Genomic DNA, 21,614 nt, shown 5'->3' on the forward strand with positions numbered 1-21,614 from the left:
TTGGCACTTTCCTTATCCATGACACAGATTTTTTTTCCTACCAGGCTGGTTTGGCACCAGCAGTGGTATCATGTTTTGTTTTGAAATCTGATCTGAATTCTTGCTTAAGATGATCACCTTATGCCTTAGTCAGGACTATGATTTCTATTTTATTTTGGAGGGGAGAAATCATTTTGTTATGCTAATACTTCAAACTGTTCTTTGTCTGCTTAGTCCACTGTGTTGAATGAGCACCTCTTGAATTAGTTCGTCCAGACCATTCGATAAATAATAGTAAACACTGGGGTTGGTAGCAGTGGCAGCAGCTCTGGACATCAGAGAAAATAGGCATGTATATGGAGCCATTCTCTCTAGGTCACAAATTTGGACCCGGTCAGTAGTATAGTCAGTTGTCATCACCTTAGGTTTGTTGGGTGGGCTTTGTAAAAATTGTGGACCTTTGTTTGTGGTCTCAACCAAATTCTGAGTGGGCAAGTGTCCACAAAAAAACACATAACAAATGGTTCTGTTGATACCCTGGTTGCCAGTTTTCGCACAGAGGCCTAGGGTATGTCTGGATATAGAGAGTGCAAAATACCCTTCTGTTTCTAGAGGCGGTCGCTCTAGAACAGGGGCCTCACTCCAGATAGAGAAAGCTTCAGCTTGTGCTGTCCATACTGTATCTATTCTGTAGATAAGAAACTTCAAGGCTGCCAGTCTTACATTTTTTTGAGAACATAATTTAACTTGATAAATGCACATAGCTCTATCATGTTTTTAATATAACTTTTATTTTCCTAGAAGAAGCATTTTTTTGTACTTGACAAGAACCCTTTTTTTTAGGTGCTATGAGCCCATTAGCTGAAGAACATTTGACAAAGCAGGATTTACTCCTCCTTGAAATTCTGAGGCTCTTGTGTCTATGTGTAACTACAGCACAAATCCATACAGTCTGCTTCAGAGCACCTGACATACGGCGGAAGCTGTTAATGCTAATTGATAAAAGTATATTTGATGCTGCTAAATCACTGCATCTACAAGTGGTGAGTGTGATATTGAGAAACTTCTTGTTTCAGCAGTTCTCTCTCTGTACATAAGCACTATCTCTTAAAGTCATACACACATTCTCTGGCCATTCTCTTGGACTCAGTCCACTCAGAAGAACTCATAGTGTCTGCTTCTGAAGATTTAAATTTTTTTACATAGCTTATAGGATTTGTCAGAACCCAGACAGTAGATTGCTGGGCCATATGGTATCTGCCTTCAGTATTCACCATTAGCAGGTGGCTTGGAGATTGTGCAGTCTTATTCTCTGGGACAGAGTGTAGGAACTCCTTTCCAACTACTAGAACTGATATGTTTATATGCCAAAATATGAGATTTAATTACCCATATTATTGTGTATCAGATAATTCATTTGCATGAAACAAATGTCAGATTATCTAACCATGTAAGAACTGACATAAATATTTGACATAAAGCATTTAACAGCCATTGAAAATGCTTATCCTTATTATTTTGTTTTAGTGTGTGTATATAAAAATATTACTAATGTGTTCTATTTTTAATTATGCCTTAGTATTTAGTCCTTTTGAAGGAACTCCCAACTGAAGAAAATTTGTTGCCAGAAGATGATCTTCTCCTGCTTCTCAAGCCTCTTTCGTAAGAAATAACATCAGTTATATATTAATAAAAATATTTTATTCAGCAGCTATCTGGTTTTTCTACTGTTTGGCTTCTAAAGCTATCTCTTTTTTCTTTCCCAGTGACGTGTGTTCCTTGTATCGTCGAGATCAAGAAGTTTGTAAAGCAATTCTAAATAATCTACTTCCTGCAGCAGTGGGGTTGGGCCAAGCCAACCCAAATGTTGAAGAAACAGGGGAAGTCCAAGGACAATTTTTAACTGTTGTGGGAGCATTTTGGTACATTTTATTTATTTTATGCAGTAATCTGTTTCTTGGCTTGATGGCTGATGACCTATTCAAGGTTGTGATGCTGCTGTGGGGCCAGCTGTCAGTAGTGCCATGAGTTTATCTAGTCTGTACACTTCTCCCACATGAATCTTTTTAGATACCAGTTCTGTATTAAATTAGCCACTAAGTGATAGTTTAAAGGCACGTTGAAAGGTAAACTTAGACCCAGACATCAATATGATGGGCAGTGATTTCTGAATCCTGAGTTGTTTTTTAAATTCTGTAGTCCATTGCCAAGGTAATTAAATAGAATTCACTGAGAGAAAAAAGAGACAGTTCTCCCTGCTGGCTTTATAGCAGTAATTAACAAATGCTCTTCCAAGCAGTATTTATGATATTGATACACAAACAAGAAAATAAATAGTCCTTTAAAACTGGGGGAAAAGGTGCTTGCTAATCAGGTCAGAAGGATTACTTAAAGGCATCTAAGAATGAATTACAAAGAGCACAGAGTAATGTCTTAAGACTTTTTTTTCCTGACATTAAGCTTGTAATAGGTATTTAAATGGCTTCTGTTTCAGGCACTTGGCAAAGGAAGGGAGATGTACGGCTCCAGTAAGAGTGGCCCTACTGAACTGCATGAAAGCCCTACTTGAGGTGAGCCATATTTTCCTATCTGATGTTAGTTTAGTACATTGATACTCAGATCTTAGTGGTTCAGCAGCCAAATTAGCAATCAACATTTCCCAAAAGAGCCACAGTAGTATGAATTCATTGTTTTATTTACTATAAGTACTATTCATATTTAAACTGTATGACGGTGAAATATTTTGTTTATATTTATATTAATTAATATATATTATTCTCACAGCAAGTAAATTAATAACAGTGCAAATAAATAACTTAATTGGTTAATAACATAGTAAAAGCATCCAATAGATTAATAACTTTAATGTCATGTGCTGCAAGGAGCCACAGGTAACATATTAAAGAGCCACTTTTGGCTCTTGAGCCTCGGTCTGAGGCTTTGGCTACACTTTCATTTCAAAGTGCTGCCGCGGCAGCGCTTTGAAGCGCTAAGTGTAGTCAAAGCGCCAGCGCTGGGAGAAAACTCTCCCAGCGCTGTCCGTACTCCACCTCCGTGTGGGGAATAACGGACAGCGCTGGGAGCGCGGCTCCCAGCACTGGGGCTTTGACTACACTGGCGCTTTGTAGCGCCGCAATTTGCAGCGCTGCAGAGGGTGTGTTTTCACACCCTGCTGCAGCGCTGCAAATTTGTAAGTGTAGCCAAGCCCTGAGTATTACTGGTGTAGTAAGTGTAATACTCAATGTTTGCTTGAAAGTAGTGTAGAAAGAGCTACTGCATTCATCAGTATAACAAGTACATCCAGTGTTCATTTCTGTATAAATTCCATACATATTTAACAAGAGATGTTCATTTTCTTCAGGCTGATCCTCATTCAAATTGGGCTGTGCTTAATGTAAGAGATAAACATCTGCCTGTGAGTGATGCTTTCCCACATTTCCTCGCAGATAGCCACCATCAAGTTTGCATGCTTGCTGCAAAGTCAATAACCAGGTGATAACCTAGATCTTTTTGTAGTTTGTTTAGATAATTAAATCAGTGTATTTAAGGATAATAGACAGTTTTTCTCTTTTGCATGCTATGTAGCTACCCAAAGTTCTTAAAGATATAAAAACACCTGGCTGTCTTAAGGCAATGTGGCACCTTCCATTTATATTGACTAAGGCCTTCAAAACTTGTGTAAATTCATTGTGTGTAGACCCTTCATGAAGATATATTTATCTTCATGGAAAAAATAGACTAAGTACTGTAAATAATGTGATGCCTTGTGCTAGACAAGCAATGATTTTGTCCTTTGCCTAAATAAGGGAGCTTCTGAGGAACTCTTCACAAATATTAATGAATTTATCTTTGCAACGCTCCATGAGGTAAAGACAACAGTGACAGAGGAACAGATTTTGGGTCCATTGCTCCCTGGTTAACAGGGACTGGACACTTTCAAATGATTCCTCTCCCTGCCACCCAGCAAATGCTCATACTTCCATCTGAATATTTTTGGATGAAGGGAGGGTTGACTCAATACAAGGCCTTTGAAAAATGGGGACTCCAGACACCACCTTCTGCCCCTCAAAACAAAGAAATCCTAATATTTACCATGTAAAATATACACCAATTCTGAAGATTAATTGTTAGGTTAAATAACTGTTGTCCGTGTTTTATTTTAAGTTTGTTCCAAGATAAGAAACAGAGGGATTCTTCTGGATTACCAAAAGCTCTTCCTTTGAAGTTCCAGCAAAAGGCCTTTGAGAATGTATACCTCAGAGTTCAAGAAGGAATGAGAGAACTGGTAATAAGATCTAATTGTTAGCCATGTGTAAATGTTCAGGACCATATGCTTCATTTTCTTAGAACTTTGTCATTGCTAGAAGACTGTCATTTTTCAGGACTAGTGAAACAAGGGCAAAATATTTTCCTAGGCACCTCCCTTGTCACTCTCCTCTCCGTGCTACAAATGGTTAAACCCTTTTAATGCTGCCATTTTCCAGACTGCTAGCCCTCTGAACAGGGCCGGCTCCAGGCACCAGCTAAAGAAGCAGGTGCTTGGGGCGGCCAATACCAAGGGGCGTCACATCCGGGCCTTCGGAGGCAATTCGGCGGCGGGTCCCTCAGTCCCTCTCAGAGCGAAGGACGTGCCTCTGAAGAGTGGAGTGGCGCGATTGCGCTGCCGACGGTGTTTTTTTTTGTTTGTTTGTTTTTGGGCAGGGGGGAGGGTGGTTTGCCACTTAGGGCGGCAGAAAACCTGCAGCCAGCCCTGCCTCTGAACAGGGCTGGCTCCAGGCACCAGCAAAGAAGCAGGTGCTTGGGAAAGCCAATGGAAAGGGGTGGCACGTCCGGGTGTTCTGCGGCAATTTGGCAGCGGGTCCCTCAGTCCCTCTCTTCCTCTTTGAGTTGCCGCCGAAGAGGAAGAGAGGGAGGACCTGCCGCTGAACTGCCACTGAAGAATGGAGCGGCACGATTGAGCTACTGCCAAAGTGTCGCGGACCGGCTTTCTCTTTTTTTTCTTCCTGCTTTGCTGCTTGGGGCGGCAAAAAAGCTGGAGCTGGCCCTGCCTCTGAATAATTTATTAATCATAATAATCCTGATTACAGTAGTCTAAGGATCAACCAAAATGGAGTTTCATTGTGCTAGGCACTGTACAGACACTTCATAGTAGACAGTCTCACCTCGAAGAGCTTACAATCTAAATATTTATGTGCCTATAGCTGTCCATAGCATTTGATTTCTAAATTTGGTGCACTTTAGATCTTCCTTTTATCTATCACTGACTGATTTAATATTTTATTATTAATAAGAAACATTATATAAGCATGTAGACAATTTTCTGTCTCTGTTTCCTTGGTGCACAGCCACTATTATGTGAAACATCATCTGGGATAAAAGCAGCTTTTCCATAAGGCAGCACTGTCAACCACTGTCGGCCTCTACAAGCTTTTCTAAAGACACTACCAGTGAATAGTTTCCGAGAAATGAGTTAGTGGTCTTAGTATAGTTACTACTAGACAGGTGCTCCCTTCAAAATGCACCACCACAATTGGCATACATTGGCACCCATGTGGGCTGTTTCAGAGGTCACTGTTTTGAATAAACAGTGAGGTTGAAATACTGTCTCATCTCCTGAGGTAGTTTCTTGAAGTCAGGGTTTTAGTTTATGGTATATGTCGTCTAGGGAGGCCTGCATCGCAGCTTTAGGCACTCTCGTAGGCATATATAAAAATAATAAAAAGCTTTGACAGTGGATGCAGGAGTGAGAATACATGATTGTTCTTCAAATGCTGGTCCTTGTGTGTATTCCACATGTGGGTAAGCCTGCATACCATGCACCTTAGTTTGGAGATTTCTAGCAAGTAGTGTCCATTGGTCTCCACATGAGCAGTTGCTACCGTGTTCTGAACTGAAGGCTTAAAGGGCGGTGTGAACTAATACCTCTCCAGTCCTTTCTTATCACCACATGGCCTGAGTTGGAATCCTCTGTCCACAGATTTATTTTTGCTTCTTTCTCTTAATGAGCCTGTAAATATATTGTGAATAGGTTTAGTATTTTATTGTAATATTTTAGCCTTAGCATAGTTAGTACAGCTTAGTTTTCTCCTTGCCTCGGGGTGTCTCTCCCCATGCACAAAGACTGTGCCCAGAGTCCTTGAGTTAAAGAACTGTGTCTCCTGCCCCTACTCCTTCACCAATGCTGTCCCTACTGTCTGGAAAAGGCACATACCTCAGCCAAGTGCAGCATTTGCTGCTCATTTCTCCCACCTGCAAAGCTCACCGGCTCCATCTGAGAAAACATCTGATGGAGACAGCTAGGAGACCCCTGTCTAATCCAGGCCAGGGAAACCCCTTTTTATATCCGCCTCAACCAATTACCAGTGCCGCTCTGAGCATTAACTCAGGAGTGGAAGCCAGAGCTGCTAAACCCAAGGAGTTGTCATCCAGGGCTTCTCATGAGAGTAAGGAGCACTCCTAAACATAAGGACAGATCTCCTTCTAGGAGAAGGGATTCCTCCCCAACTGTGTCCAAGTCGGGTTGGTCCTAAGGAATTAGGCTTACTTAACCGTCTGGCCATGAGGGCAAGGCATGAAGGAAAAAGGATCCTCTGGTACCAGTGCCTGTTCCGGCTCCTAAGCCTGAGGATCAGCACCCACCAACACCATCTAAGAGTTCACATATAGACTCTTCAGTGGTACAGTACCATCTCATCCCTGTAAAACCTGCCATCCGTGATGACTATAGAGGTGCCAGATCCATTGATCCTGACTACTGTAATGCCCCAGACTCCAGGACAGACTGAAATTTATACCTCACCTGTGGATATCTTCTTCCTTCCTTATCCTCAGTCTCCTCTTCTTTTGGGTCTGACCGTTCTGAAAGACATTGTCACTCCAGAGGAGGAAACTACTCCAAGGAGACAAGGACATTCCCCTTGTCACCCCTTAAGATGGAGCCTTCATCCATCAGTACTGACAGCTATGCTGGTGGAATGGGAACTGGCCTTCTCTTCAGAGGAGTTTGAGGTTTCAGGAGATCCTTCACCCCCACGTAGGGAGGTGAGTCTGAACAGATACTTAAGAAGATCCAGTGTCCATCCTCCACCACAATACGACTACCCAAGGGACTGATGACAACTGGTCGACCCTTCCTACTGGCCCAATTAGGGCTCATGGGATCCCTACAGTAGACATCCTGGCTCCACCTGTGCGACCCACCATACGACTCCCATGCAACACCTACAGTCTCCATTGGAGCATGAGATAGAGGAGATTGAGCCGGATCCACAGGTACTGATAGGTATTTCATCTTCCTTACCAGAAGATGCAATTGCCCCATCTTTTCCATCTCCACCTGGTGACCACAGGCAATATCAGGAGCTTCTGCAGAAAGTGGTGTATGACCTCCATATTCCAATAGACGTAGTCCAGGATACCCAGCATTGTCTCCATGACATTTTACAACCTCCTGGTCACAGTAGGATGACCTTCCCAGTACAGAGGCCATCATGGAACTAGCAGAGGTGATCTGACACACTCTGGTCTCTTGCACCCCCACCGTGAAAGGACTGAGAGATGCTATTTTGTATCAGCTAAAGGAGCTAAGTTCCTGTTCCTTTTTATACATCCAGCACCCAACTCCCTGGTGGTGCAAGAAGCCACTGAGTGGCCTAGATTACAACATCTCAAGGCTACACTGACAGGCAAGGATTCAAAATGACTTGATCTGGGGAAGAACACTCTAAAAGTTTTCAGTTCCATATTGCTAACTATCAAGCTTTGTTAGCAAAATATTATTTCAATCATTATGTGTGGGTTTTGGACTTTAAGAACAAACTCTCTCAAGAAAACAGAGCCCAATTCCAGGCCTTCATTGAGGAAAACTAACTAGTGGCCAGAATGTCCCTTCAGGCTGCAGTGGATGCAGTTGATACTGCGTCTAGAGGGATAGCCACAGGCATAGCCATGAGGCGTGAGTCTTGGCTGCACTCCTTGAGGTTTCTAATGGAGGTTCAAAATACCATAGAGGAGTTGCCTTTTGAAGAGTCTAGCTTATTCAGCAAGAAGCTGGATGAGTCCCTACTCTTGCTGTAAAACAGCCCCCCACTTCTTGGTCATTTACAACCCAGCTACCTGGAACTCCATCCATACATTCACAAAGCATTACACATTAGTTCAAGCCTTCTCTGCATATGCAGCTGTTGGAACTGCAGTATTAGAAGCATCTATACCAACTACGTCTTTGACACTCCTCCCTCTCCCCCATTCCCCCATTTAAATACTGCTTGTTAATCACCCACGTGTGGAATACATATAGGGACCAGCACTTGAAAAAGAAATGGAGGTTGGTTACTTGTAACTGGAGATTCTTCCGAGGTATGTAGTCCCTATCTGTATTCCACTAGCTGCCCTCCTTCCCCTGTGCTTCAGATCTTATCTGATTTGCTGTAAGAAGAGGAACTAGAGAGACATCAATCCACACTACCCCTTACGCCCTCAGTTCTTAGCATGAAGAAAACAACTGCACATGTGTAGACCAATGGACACTACTTGCTAGAGATCTCCAAACTCAGGTGCATGCAGTGGCGTAGCCAGGTGGAAGGAACAGGGGGAGTGATTAAAAAAAAAGGCGCCACCCACTGCAGTGCTTTTACTCACCCGGCAGCGCTCTGGGTCTTCGGTGCCGGGACCCTCACTCACTCTGGGTGTCTTTGGCGGCACTGAAGGACCTGCCACCGAAATGCCGCTGAAGACCCATGGAGCGAGTGAAGGTTCTGCTGCCGAAGTGCTGCCAAAGACCCGGTGCGCCACCAGGTGAGTAAAATAAAAGCGTCGCAGTGGGTGACACCTTTTTTTATCGCTCCCCCGGGTGAGTACAGAGGCGCCAGGAAATTGACAAGGCGCCACTTGTGCTCCTCCCCCTCTAGCTATACTACTGGGTGCATGGTGCACATGTGTGGCCATCTGTGGAATACAAATAGGGACCACACATCCTAAAGAACCTCCAGTTACAGCTAAGTAACCTCAATTTTATGCAGCTGCTTTGAGAGGTACATAGATGATAAAAGAGAGAACATTTTTCTCTCTTTCTTTCCAGAGATTGTGCCCAGGAATGCTGTATTTATGTAGTGTAAAAACAAAGGGCTTAAATTTTCATAAGAGAAATAGTTCTAGTGTTCAGTGCAGTAACTTTCAGAAACCCAAAATTTGCTTCTGAAAATTACAAGATGGGGAGAATTAGAGAAAGGGATAAGCTGCATTCATGCTGTAGGATAATTGGAATTCCGTTGAGGGATATCCATGCAGTTTTCTCCCTCGCATCCTTCATTTTTTCTTCTTCTTTCCCACCACACGGTGGCTTCTTGACTTTCCTTCCAATTTTTAAGGATCCTTCCTTTTTTCCCCTTTGTTTTAGCATGTTATTCCCAAGCTCAAATTACAATCACCGGCCTTCTAAGTAAGGTGATTGCATAAGACTGATTTGATAGCTCAGCAGCACTGTTCCATAGGAGGGGAGAGATGGCAGTTGAATTGCTAAGCCATCCATTCCCTTCCCCTTATGTATCTCAGAAGCTCAACATACTGCCTCCATTGTTATAAAGGGTGTTTTTAGTTTAAAAAGTTTTAGCTCATGTAAGAGTTCAGAGGCTCCCATTTAACATTCTTAACAATTATTTCATTCTTAATCGATGAAGGCACGTGGTGGCATGAGCCCTGAAGACCTGTTGGATGAGCAGTGTAATAGAAGAGCAGTTCTGCTGATGCTGATAACCATGGTTTTATGTTGCAGTCCTGTGTGTGAAAAGCAGGCTTTGTTTGCTATTTGCCAGTCTGTGAAAGAAAATGGATTGGAGCCTCACGTTATAAAAAAGGCAGGTATACAAGAGAAATGCTTCTTACAGTTAGGTTATAAATTATACAAGTAAAGCAGAGTTGTAGTGTGTACCTTTTATTTTAAATTGAATTGATTGATAGTTCTGTTACACCTCACTCTGAGTTCGGCTCCTGTACGGCCACAGTTTTTCAGATTAATATGGTGAAAATTATCCTTTATGATTCTTTTAGATTGGGAGACTCTTAGGAGCACACGAAAAATGAATAGTGACCACAAACACAGTGACATGTAACAGTCTTGGTTGTATTATAACTTATAGTCATATCTTACACTCATATAATGTCTACACAACCTGAGAGATCCCAAGCAATAGCCCCAGATATTGTAGAGTCTGATGGATCTCTCAAATGGTGGTCATTGATAGAGGGGGTCTTTCATCGGTGTCTTCCCACTTTTACCTAACCAAGGAACCTCATTTATATTTTTGTTCTGACCACATGTAACACCTTATTCATATGCATGATGTTTCCAACCTTTTTTTCCTTATCTGTACTTCCATATCCCACAAATTTTGGGGTGCCTCACTTTCCAGAGGTTGTTCTCTTAGTTCCCCTTTTCCTTATTAGCATCCTATTAATGTTTACATCAACCTGTTTCCTGGGTAACCTGCGGTCAGAACAGAACTTGGTGTGATGTTACAGCCAGGTGTCTTGCCGTCTACTGCAGTCTGTTTTTCCTTAACATCACTTATTGGCACATCTTTTACAGTAATCTTGTGGTCTTATTGGCATAGAGTCAATCCTAGATCACCCACTCATGGCAAGTCTCCTTATGCCTGCAGCCTCGTGTGGCTAAGCTAAAATCTTACAGGCCCCAGCCTGTAGGCCTTGCATTACAACCATGCCTTGCTTATATACCTAATATGCATTCATTAGTCCTAAATACTTGTCAGTCTTATACTTCTAGAATCCTGTATTACATCTATACCTACAACTGAAATCTGTTTAGCAAAGCTTAATGATATAGGAAATAACAAATGAACTGACCATAACACTAGATAACACAATGATAAATAAACTAAGTGTCTACAAGTGCTATAAAGGGTATTTAGTTAATGCTGAAAATTTTTACAGCTCTTTCGTTGTACGCAAACAGACTGGCTGATGTAGTTTTTTACTTATTAAAATACCTCAGTGATGTTTTTAACAGTTTCTAGTGTTACAATAAAGAATATGCAATAATTCTAAGGTTAACATTTTTGTGATAACTCCTGTATTTTCATGGACATCTCTAAACTATAACCAGGATCATGCACTGTAAATATTTTTGCCAGGGATAGTGGAACCAGGCAGGTAAGGGAGGCTAGGGCCCCCCAGTAGAAATATTATGGGGGCTCTGTCCCTGCATAAATTCACACATGTCCAGGGGGCCAGGGAGGAGGTGAGAGCAGAATCCAGAGGTGCTGGAGCTGCTTCCACAAAGCCTAAGATTGTTCTGGGGAGCAGGGACAGGGACCTTCTGGGGCTCAGGCCAGGCATCAGGGAATGGGATCCAGAGGGGCTGGAACAGGCCTGGAAAGGATCTGGCTTGCCTCCCCTGACCCCGTCAGCTGAGTCTCACTGCCTCACCTCATTCCTTCTCCATTCCCCACCCCTCTTTGCAGGGGCTGTCTGCCTCCTCCCACCCTAAATTTTAGACCAATTAAAGATGCTCACACCCAAACAAAGTAAAGTCAGTTTTTCCATATGCAAAACATGTAAAATGATAAGATCTGTCTACTGAAAACTGCATACTATGTACTAATTAGAAGTTGAATGATATAAATACTATTAAAAGAGCAAAAAGATGTTAAAAGGGGAGGCTTGGAGACGTAACTGCTCGGTGTGCTGCAGCGCAACATATATGCTGCATGTTATCTCACAGTCTTACTTATTGCACAGGTTTTGGAGAGAGTATCGAACATTTTTGGCTATAAAAGTATAGAAGGCTTCATGACTTCCCAATTAGACTATCTGGTGCTGGAGTGGCTGAGAATGAAAGATAGTGGATATAGCCTATCTGCTTTTCCTTACATTGTTTTGAACTACTCTAGCCTTGAGGAGTTCTACAGGTAGGTTTATAAATAAAATGTATGTGAAATCAGTTTAAACTAGATATCTCAAGTATCAAAATAATGTAATTTTGCTTCTTGTACTATAAGATTTTGCTTTAGAAGGCGTGTAGTTAAGTCTTTAAAATTAATTCCATGTATCATGTCTATTACCTGCTATAATGCTGGAGATTTATTTTATAGATGTAACTAGACAGTCATACAACAGATCAACTATATTATATTCAAAAGGTAGGGTATTTCAAAAATCCCCTTGTAATTCAAGGACAATTTGGAAATATTTTTGCTTACCTTTAGGTCTTGTTATAAAGTTTTGGTTCCACACCTGGTGATTAGAAGTCAGTTTGAAGATGTGAAATCTATTGCTAACATGATTGAAAAAGACTGGCGGCAGCTTCTAGCAGACTGCTTTCCAAAGATTCTTGTAAATATCCTTCCCTATTTTGCCTATGAAAGCCATGGAGATAGTGAAATAGCACAACAAAGAGATACAGCTTATAAAGTCTACGACATGCTTAAGGATGAAAGCTGCTTAGGAAAACAGGTACCTATTTTAATGTACTTTGTTTCCTTTATAAATGCATAAACCATGGTGGATGACTTGTAATGGACTTGAGGAGAAAATAGTAAGTAATAGGTCAGATAATTCAGGTCTTCAAATAAGGATATGTTGTAATAAGTTAAGTCAAAGTTTGATATTTTTATTCTGAATCTTTCAAGTAAGGTCAACTGTGCTGTTTTAAAGCCACACTGTCAACTGGAAATCTAATATGAAATCAAAATATGAATTAAAAGTTGTTATGCTTTTGCAGTCACGTTTGCCTATTTGTAAACATTTTTTCTCTCTGATTCTCTGTGAAGCCTTCTCCCATCCCCCCCCCCCCCCCAGGAGCATTGACGATTCATGGGAACCTATGACTATACATAATGTTATGTCAAATGCAGAATGTAAAGAAACTGAAAATATAGAGAAACATTTAATCTATGGTGAATCTTCAGTGTTGTAATTACAGTTGGTAAAACATTTCTAGAAAGAATTGTGATTTCTAAGTTGATTGTGTCCCTTTAATTTTAAGATGGACAACTCCAAGGATAAGTAGGTAGCCCAGACAGAAGAAATAGAAGTTACCTCAGAAAAACACAAATTGAAATTGAGACCTTCAGAGTTAAAATATATCCTTATTAAAGCTGTTCATATGAAAACATTAAATGTATCTAATGTTGTTTTCTAGCAGATTGACAATTTGTCTCACAGTAACTTGCCAGAGATTGTGGTGGAGCTGCTGATGACCCTGCATGAGCCAGTCAACACCAAGATAGGAGAAGGAGCTGATCTAAGTAAATTTACAGGGTATGTAGATATAGATTTTTAGAAGATGTATTTCATACCTTTTTACTTATGTACAACATTTTGCATATGTGTGGAGTGTGTGCATCCCAGCATATGCTCTCAAAATTTCTTCTAGGATTTCAAGAGAGCAAAACAGAAGAGTGGGTATCTCAGTTCAGAGAGATGTATTACCCCTCTCTTTCCATAGTCTCAGTGAGGGTGGAAGACACACCTTTGTCAAGGGTTTGGCTGGATCCAAATAACTTTTGACTCAGCTCTTGCATGGGATGGTCTTAGTAGCATCTTCAGCTCATGAATATATAATCTTGTATATGCATCTTCAACAGGGTTGTAAATCTTCAACTTTGTGGTTATATTGTTTTTGTCTTTGGAGCGGGAAATTCTCAGAACATCTCTCAACTTGATTTTAACTTTTTTATTCATTTATTTTCTGAGATTCCTTTAATTCATCAGTGTTTAATAAGATATGAAACGTTCTTTCTCAAATGAGTCCAAACACTCCTATTTTCTGTATTAAAATCAGATTTTAAAATAATCTTTTTAAACTTAAATTATTCCTAGAGAATTTTTAAATACAAGTGGTCATCTTTTGCGATCCTAGGAAAACAGTTTCTTCCCATCCTTTAATAAGGGGGAGAGGTTCCGTTCTTTGAGAAGACACTTATTGGTGTTCAAACTGTTCTCAAGATTACAATCTACAGTAGCAATTAAAGACTCCTGCCAAACACACTATGCAAATCAAATATCACAATAACATTTAGATATATTTTTCTAACATGGTATAGAATATTAAGGCAAAATAGAAGTTATAAAGCTTCATTCCAGAGTCTATACAACGTGACCTGAAGGTGCTGAGTACAATTTTATGGCCATCATTCTTCATGATGCTTTTCGTATCTGTCACTTACTGAGAAAAAGCAGAGTTTTTGTGGGAGTTTCTGTAGTGAGACTGAACATTTTATTTAATAAACTCAAGCATGTAAGCTATTATTCTCCAAGAATCATGTATGTGTATAAAGTTACTGTATCTTCTGAAATTCAGCAAAGGCAAAGAGCAGTTTGTAATAAATTATATTTTATTAATTACCATTTCTGCATAGTATTGAGGTTTATTTTCCCCCCCCCCCCCCAGTTTCTAACATTCTGTGTAGTTTAGGCACTGGATATTTGAATGAGATTGCTGTTTGCCATATTTCTCCCTGACAAGCATTGGCTAGTTCTCTTAGTTCTTTGTTTCATTCAGGACTGGACTGGGAGCAGGGCTGTCATTTTAGAGGATTTTCAGCTATAAAACTCTATTGTTTACAGGTGCTCTGCTAAAATTCCTCACTGGCTGACTTCAGGGCATGCTGAAAGATTTATTTATTTCATTTGACCTGCTTTTCCATGTTGACTGTTTCTGGGCCACCCAGCCCTTTGCTTTTGAATCTGCTACCTTCTGTTTTCTTTATTCTTCTCAACTTGTGTTTGACCCCTTTATGATTGGGGTAACATACACGATGATTGTGATTTATTCTTATGAATTACATTTTTACGAGGTCTGGGAGTGGATTTGGCTGATTGGCTTGTATTTAATTTAATGTTTTTTGTATTTTGGTGTTTGGTGCTTCGCTAACATGCAAAAGGCATCCTACAATTGGATTAAACAAAACAAGTGCAAGTATTTCCCTATAGAAAGGAAGTCTTTGTTATATTTGAGGATTACATCTCGTTTTATTTGCAGTTGTTAGTTTGCTGGGAAATATCATTCTCCACTTACTGCTGAAAATATTACAGTTATGTAAGAAGAATGTGTACTTTGCTATATTTATTCACACTAGTTACTATATAGCAGTTTTTTCTTGCCTTATCAGGGTGAAACCAAATCAGCAATGCAACAGGTTATATATGCATCCATTTAAAGCGTCCATAACCTTGATCTTTGAACAAGTTTTTGAAAGTCTTGTCTTACTGTATTTTTTAATTCATTCAGGGAACTGGACCCTGCTCCTAATCCTCCTCATTTTCCATCTTATGTGATCAAGGCAACCTTGGATTATATTAGCAGTTGTCATAAAACCAAGTTAAAAAGTATTGTAGCTGTACTTTCTAAAAATCCTGTAAGTATGTGATTTTGCCTTTTTGTTCATTGTTAGAAGATTTCCTTTTAATTATATTTATTTTTTATTTGTAAATTGTCAGTGCATGCCAACAAAGAAAAAACTTTCCAATATAATTTTAGGGAATCTCCTTATGTTTCTATTAGCAGCAGAAAAAAGACAAATATCCCTAAATTAAAGACCACAGTAACTTTATGAATGTTACACGCATGAAAGATTAGTTTAAAAAAAAAGTGAAAGAAAGACAGGGCCACAGTTTTAAAAATAAATCAAGGTGGGGAGGGATTTATGTACACTAAATAAAACTTTGTAGGTTAGATTCACATTATTTCTGTCACATACTAGCTAAAGAATTACATCAGCTCATGATACAGTATATTTAAGTATAAATAATTACTCCCCCTGCTGACAGCGTGGACTTCTACATCCTTATGCTTAGACATGTTTGCTTCACACGAAGTATGACTGTTCTCCTTTATGTTGTTTATAGATTGGAGAAAAACATACTAATATTTAGTGGTTTTATAACTAAATGGGGGAATATATGTTTCCAGAATGTAGCATAGCCATGCACAAATTCACAAAAGCTCTGCATATATTGTTTTTTTTGTGCCTATTTACTTTTTACTATATGTATGTGTTCTGTTAAAACAATCTTGCATTTTTACACTGGGTTTTTTTTTTAAAATCAGTGATGAAAACTGCCTTCAGTGCTTTGTTTTCAGGAAAACAAAAAGCAGTTTTTTGCACAAAGTCATGGAAACTAAAATTAGAAGGAACCTGTAGGAATATCCAGTCTGCACCCCCATTCCTTGTACGACTGGTCTCTACAGTGCATTTTCTAGCATTTTGAAATAAACGTGCATTTATATATGACTCAGAAATACAAAACTTGTCGTATATTTACATTTTTTCCTAAAGTTAAAATAACTTAATTTTGCTGTTATATGAGAGGCGGCTTTTCACTTGGTGTTTTCATTCATTTTCAGGATTCATTCCAGAAAATCCTACTAGCCATTTGCAAACAGGCAGCTGATACAAACAATATTTACAAAAAACACAGGATTCTTATAATTTATTACTTATTTGTTAACTTGTTACTTAAAGAGATAAAGGATGGTTTAGGAGGAGCATGGGCTTTTGTTCTTCGAGATATAATATATACCCTGATTCACTACATCAACAGCAGGTAAAGACATGATTGTCTTCTAGTCCTTCCTTTTTTGCCTTCTCACTGTTATCCACATATTTTAGAATCATAGATTATTAGGGTTGGAAGGGACCTCAGGAGGTCATCTAGTCCAACCCCCTGCTCAAAGCAGAACCAATTCCCAACTAAATCATCCCAGCCAGGGCTTTGTCAAACCTGACCTTAAAAACCTCTAAGGAAGGAGATTCCACCACCTCCCTAGGTAACCCATTGCAGTGCTGTAACCTATTCCAGTGCTAGTACCACTAGTAGCTGTTATACCATCTATGTAGAAGCTAGTGTAAAACTGATGTTAGTGTCACACTAGGGATTGATTATAGGTAGGGTGACCATATTTCCCTATGCTGAATATTGGACACCTGATAAAATTACTTGAACATAAGAACATAACATAAGAACATAATAGTGTTGAAAGGCAGCTAACACCTCCAGGCTGCTGCTGGCCACTGAAATAACCCAGCTGCCTCCTATCCCCTGGCTACAGCGCAGGCTGGAAGGGGTTAAGCCCTTTAGGATGCATTGTACACCAGGGCCCAGGGAACCTGACTGCAGGGGCTTTAACGAACCCAGCCAGAGAGGTGGCTCAGCAGGAAAATGTGCCTAGGGGACGGAGCAGCCCCACACTCCCTGGGGGCAGGACCAGGGGAGGCAGGTGAAGAGGGTGCTAAGCCCCTGCCCGGGGGGCTGCTGTGGAGCCTGCAGGGTCAGGGCATGACCAGGCTGGAAATCACTTCCCCCGCTCCACTCCAGAGCTTAGCTGAGGGGCAGAGAGGCTTTCCCATGACAATGCTGCACAGGGCTTTGGCACATGCAGGGCTTGGCTCCTCCTGGCCAGCGTCCTGGGCTGGAGGGTCTTGGACTTTCCCTGGGCGCCGGCCCAGCCAGAGGCAGTGGGGGAAGGAAGGAGCCTGCCGGCCAGGCTACTGGTGAACTGAGCACTCCATCCAGGAGCTGGTTCTCCTCACAGCACTGGGAGCAGGATGGGCCCTGGCTAGGGAGATACGGAGGAGCAGCAGGGTTGCTGGGGTGAAGGGACAAAGCAGGGAGAGGACAGCAAGAGGGGAAGCACATAAAGGGCCAATGCGTGGGCAACAGAGGCAACATGTAGCCAGCCGCTGCCTGGCGCCTGCCCGCCACACCAGCCACCGCAGCTCGCAGCATGCAGCCAGCGTCAGCCAGAAACAGGGTGGGAAATGGGGCCCTACTGGCCGAGAGCTGGCGCACAGCGGGGGCTGCGCTGAGGGACCAGCAGGGGGAGCAGCCGCCCCCACACACTGCAGCTTTGCCCGGCCACCATCCTTGCACACCTACCCCTATCGTTAGCCACTGGACCCCCCACTCATTGCTCAGGCGACTGGCAGTCAGGGATCCAGCCAGCAGCAGGACCCGCCACTACTGATGTGGGGGAGAGAGAAAATACGGGACAGTGTACCCGTTTTTAAGAAAAAGTTGGACACCTGCAGGAGGGCCTAAATATGGGACTGTCCCTTTAAAAACAGGACATCTGGTCACCCTAGTTATAGGTCTTCTTCCCTGAGCACAGCCCTATTTATTGGACTATGGAAGATGGGTCTTTTTGTTGAATTTCAGTCTCTTGTAGGCTGACTTCCCTGGACATTTTGATCATTTAAATGTTAGTAAATCTGTTGAGTATATGGCTCGAAATGACACACAACTTCGCAACAAAAACTAAAATTTGCTACTTGATACCAAAGCAAAGTTAATCAGAAAACAGCCAGTATTATGAAATCACCTTCATTGTGAACATAACTTTTGGTAAATCTCCTCTTCTGCCTTTTTCTGTAAAGCTTCCAATGTTGCTACTCCAAGGAATGTTTGAGATTGCAATGCTGTCTGCTAATATAACAAAGTATAAGGGTATTTCACTAACCCAGAATATTATTCAGATCATTGAAATTTTTTATAGTCTAGTCTTCAACAAATCCTGCTTTCTTATTCATTTGTCTCTGAATTCTTTCTCTGCCCACCACTTGCCCTGTTTAAACAGTACTCTCCCTTTCCCTATGATGTCAGTCTATTAACTTCCCTTCTGTCAACTTCTCAACTTTTACTCTGCCTCCTTTTCTTCACCCACTTAGTCTCTTCTGCCACCACGTTAGCTTCTTTAATGCCCTGGCTTTACCTCTACTCCTGCACCCCAACAGCCTTTGGAGAAAGCTCTGTGACTATTATAACTTCTGTTTTGTTTATTCTCTGTCTGCCCTCTTCCTTGATAAATAACATGATTTCTTCTCCCTCATGAACTCCTACACTGCTTACTCGCACGAGTTTGCAAGCTTGGACCTAAATTCTGTGACAAGGTCCCTGCAGTCTGCTGCACAGCTTCCATTAAATTTAAAAATAGAGAATATGAACCAGTTAATTCTGAAAGTGAATAAATTATCAGTACAGTAGCCCATAATATTTATTTTACACTTTTCCCACATTTTCAATTTTTAATATCTGCAGATTTTTGTGTTGACAACATATAACTTCATTGTAGAGGCTAAGGGTTAAGCAGGAGGTTTTAGTAGGTAAGTAGGGAACAGCTGATGCTCAACTGAGGAGGTGAGGAAAGCAATTTGGTATTATGGGACTAAACACATCATTTGGATGTTTCAGCTAAAATGGTCAAGAGTGCAATAATTTAAACTGCTATCTTTAGATTTTAGAGGGAACAATCTGTAGTGATGAATGACATTAACATTAACATTGTTTTGGGTTGTCTGCACATTCAGAAAACGATCACCATGTCAGCTTAAACTCAGTTTACATTTGGCATGATTATCTTCAAATCTATAAAGGCTAGAAGCATATATATTTGTATTTAGTGATAGCTTAGTCTGGAATTTTCAAAGGGCCCTTAGAATTTCAGTGAGAGTTGGGTGCCTTAACTCCCATAGACTGTCTAGATTCTAGAGTATGGTTCTGTGATGTGACAAATTCAATATATTGTGGCAGATTCCACAGGAATACAGGAGCTGTTATAACAGCACATCCACTACACAAAAGGGAGGATGTGATCAGAGAATTCCCCACTCAAGTGCTCCTTACAACAAAATCCATTACCTTTAATGTGTGGCAGCCTATATACTTTTTTTTTCCTCCATAGAGGAGATGATCTGTTTCTTTTTCACTCTTGTTTGACTCTGTTGAGTTAAACCATATTGACAGTGGCTAAATTTAGCATATGTAACAATGATGGAAGGACTTGGGGATTTGGTACTATTCAATCCAGAAATCTAAATCCCTGTGATGATTGGGTCAACCATTTTAAGACTGAAATCACTGCCTTTTAAATATGATGTAGATATGCTCCCTCCCCCATTTCTCCCTGTCATGCAAAGGGTTAGTACTTTGACAATGGAAATACTTGTTTTTTTAATTTAATTGCTCACACTTTTTCCCCCCCCGTGGCAGACCCAGTCTTGGCAGAGACATGTCCATGCGCAGCTTTTCTCTCTGCTGTGACCTTCTAAATCATGTTTGCCACGCAGCAGTCACATATTGTAAGGATGCCCTCGAGAATCACCTTCATGTTGTTGTTGGAACGCTAATACCTCTCGTCAGGGACCAGCCTGAAATTCAGAAGCAGGTAGCTTTTCAGAAGATGCACTCATTGCTTTTCTTTATTATATGCCTCCTGGCTTTTGTAGTTAGTTCAAGTCAACATTTTTATAACTAATACTTCTATCTGTGTTTTAAACATAATGTTTAGTCACCTTTTTCTATATCCTCTAGGGTTACAACACAGATTTTTTCATTTGTTACCAGTTGTCAGTTATTTCATAAGATTTTTTAATGGCCGTTTTCACGAAGAAAAGTACAGCTTTTACTACATTTCTGCTTCTTAGACATCTTTTGTTTAGCCTTGTAGCACAAACCACTATTGAAGGGAAATATATGGACAGAACTTTACTTCAGATATAGATGTGTATAGACTGCATTTTTCTATGTAGATATGTTGTTAGCGTAGGTCAGGGGTAGTCAGTTATTTTTTGCCAAGTTCCACATTTCTTGGTCAAGGTCCAGACTCCAGAGAAAATAATGATAAGTAAATAAAAAGATTTCAGGGTCCGTTCAAAAGTGTCTGGTGGTCCAGATTTGGCCTGCGGTCCACCTACTGACTACCCCATGTCTAGATATTTCAGACTGGCAAATATTCAGTTCTGTGTTTTGGTTGCTTAGTGGCTTTAAAGCAAACTATCAGTAAAGGTGCATTTGCATCTCCATAGTTAAGGTTATTGCAGCACTTCTGCTCTCCAAACCCTGTATTTTAGGTTTGTGCCTTCCTGTAAAATTGTCCTTTTTGCTGAAATTTAGCATACAAGTTCTTGGTCAACGGAGAGAGCTGTATTATTGTTGTCTGCAGTTTTGTTTATATTTAAGGATTGTCATGGCAATAAATTGGGAAAATTACAGATTTGTCATGGCAAAAAATACAGCCCATGATTTAGCTGGAAAAAAAAAAAGCCTAAAACAACAGCACAAATTTTTTTCCAAATATAATATGTGATTATTTAATTAAAATGTACCAAAACCACAATTAATTCATTCAAATACGAAAATCCCAATACACATAGAATGTTAACAAAACTCATATAAATAATTCTAGGTCTTACTATAATAAAGCATATTATAAATTCCTAAATGACATGGCTTTACAGCTCTCCTGTCATCTTATATCTTTATATAAAATACAGGAACATCTGCAGAAGCACTGTATATTGGTAATTTTTAGGCTAATGGCACCAAATTTGTTACACTTGGGTCACTTTTGGAAGAATTTCTTTGCACTTAGAGAGCTTAGCAACTTAATTTTAAAAAATATTTAAAGGAGTTCTACAGTGGACTTTTAAGCAGCCGAGCAGCCAAACTTAAATAAAAACAGCAAAAACTGTAGAAACTGTGATAGCATGACATATACCAGCCTTATTAATATTTAATTTATTCTAGTAACACTATTAGGCATTCAGATTAACAGCAAAGTAAGTCAACCAAATAATGCAAAATATTATAGCTTTCAACAGTAAGAAAATCAAATACAT

The 21,614-nt window shown here is 40.5% G+C and overlaps 1 protein-coding gene across 8 annotated transcripts in view; it reads left to right on the top strand.

The window, feature by feature from the left end:
* The window catches only part of ATM (ATM serine/threonine kinase), a 134,493-nt gene that overhangs the window by 38,371 nt on the left and 74,508 nt on the right, over positions 1-21,614 (top strand). For 7 of the 8 annotated variants that reach the window (XM_039526715.1, XM_039526744.1, XM_039526708.1 and 4 more), the window contains exons 18-30: positions 823-1,022; positions 1,559-1,641; positions 1,746-1,901; positions 2,474-2,549; positions 3,341-3,471; positions 4,144-4,264; positions 9,657-9,833; positions 11,737-11,906; positions 12,204-12,450; positions 13,139-13,257; positions 15,230-15,356; positions 16,346-16,545; positions 19,987-20,161. In XM_039526715.1, coding sequence (XP_039382649.1) covers positions 823-1,022; positions 1,559-1,641; positions 1,746-1,901; positions 2,474-2,549; positions 3,341-3,471; positions 4,144-4,264; positions 9,657-9,833; positions 11,737-11,906; positions 12,204-12,450; positions 13,139-13,257; positions 15,230-15,356; positions 16,346-16,545; positions 19,987-20,161 — 1,982 coding nt within the window. The remainder of the gene's footprint in view (positions 1-822; positions 1,023-1,558; positions 1,642-1,745; positions 1,902-2,473; positions 2,550-3,340; positions 3,472-4,143; positions 4,265-9,656; positions 9,834-11,736; positions 11,907-12,203; positions 12,451-13,138; positions 13,258-15,229; positions 15,357-16,345; positions 16,546-19,986; positions 20,162-21,614) is intronic. The other variant, XM_039526734.1, reaches the window with a different exon arrangement.

Source organism: Mauremys reevesii, linkage group 1 (assembly GCF_016161935.1).
Source record: "Mauremys reevesii isolate NIE-2019 linkage group 1, ASM1616193v1, whole genome shotgun sequence".
NCBI classification, from domain to species: Eukaryota; Metazoa; Chordata; order Testudines; family Geoemydidae; genus Mauremys; species Mauremys reevesii.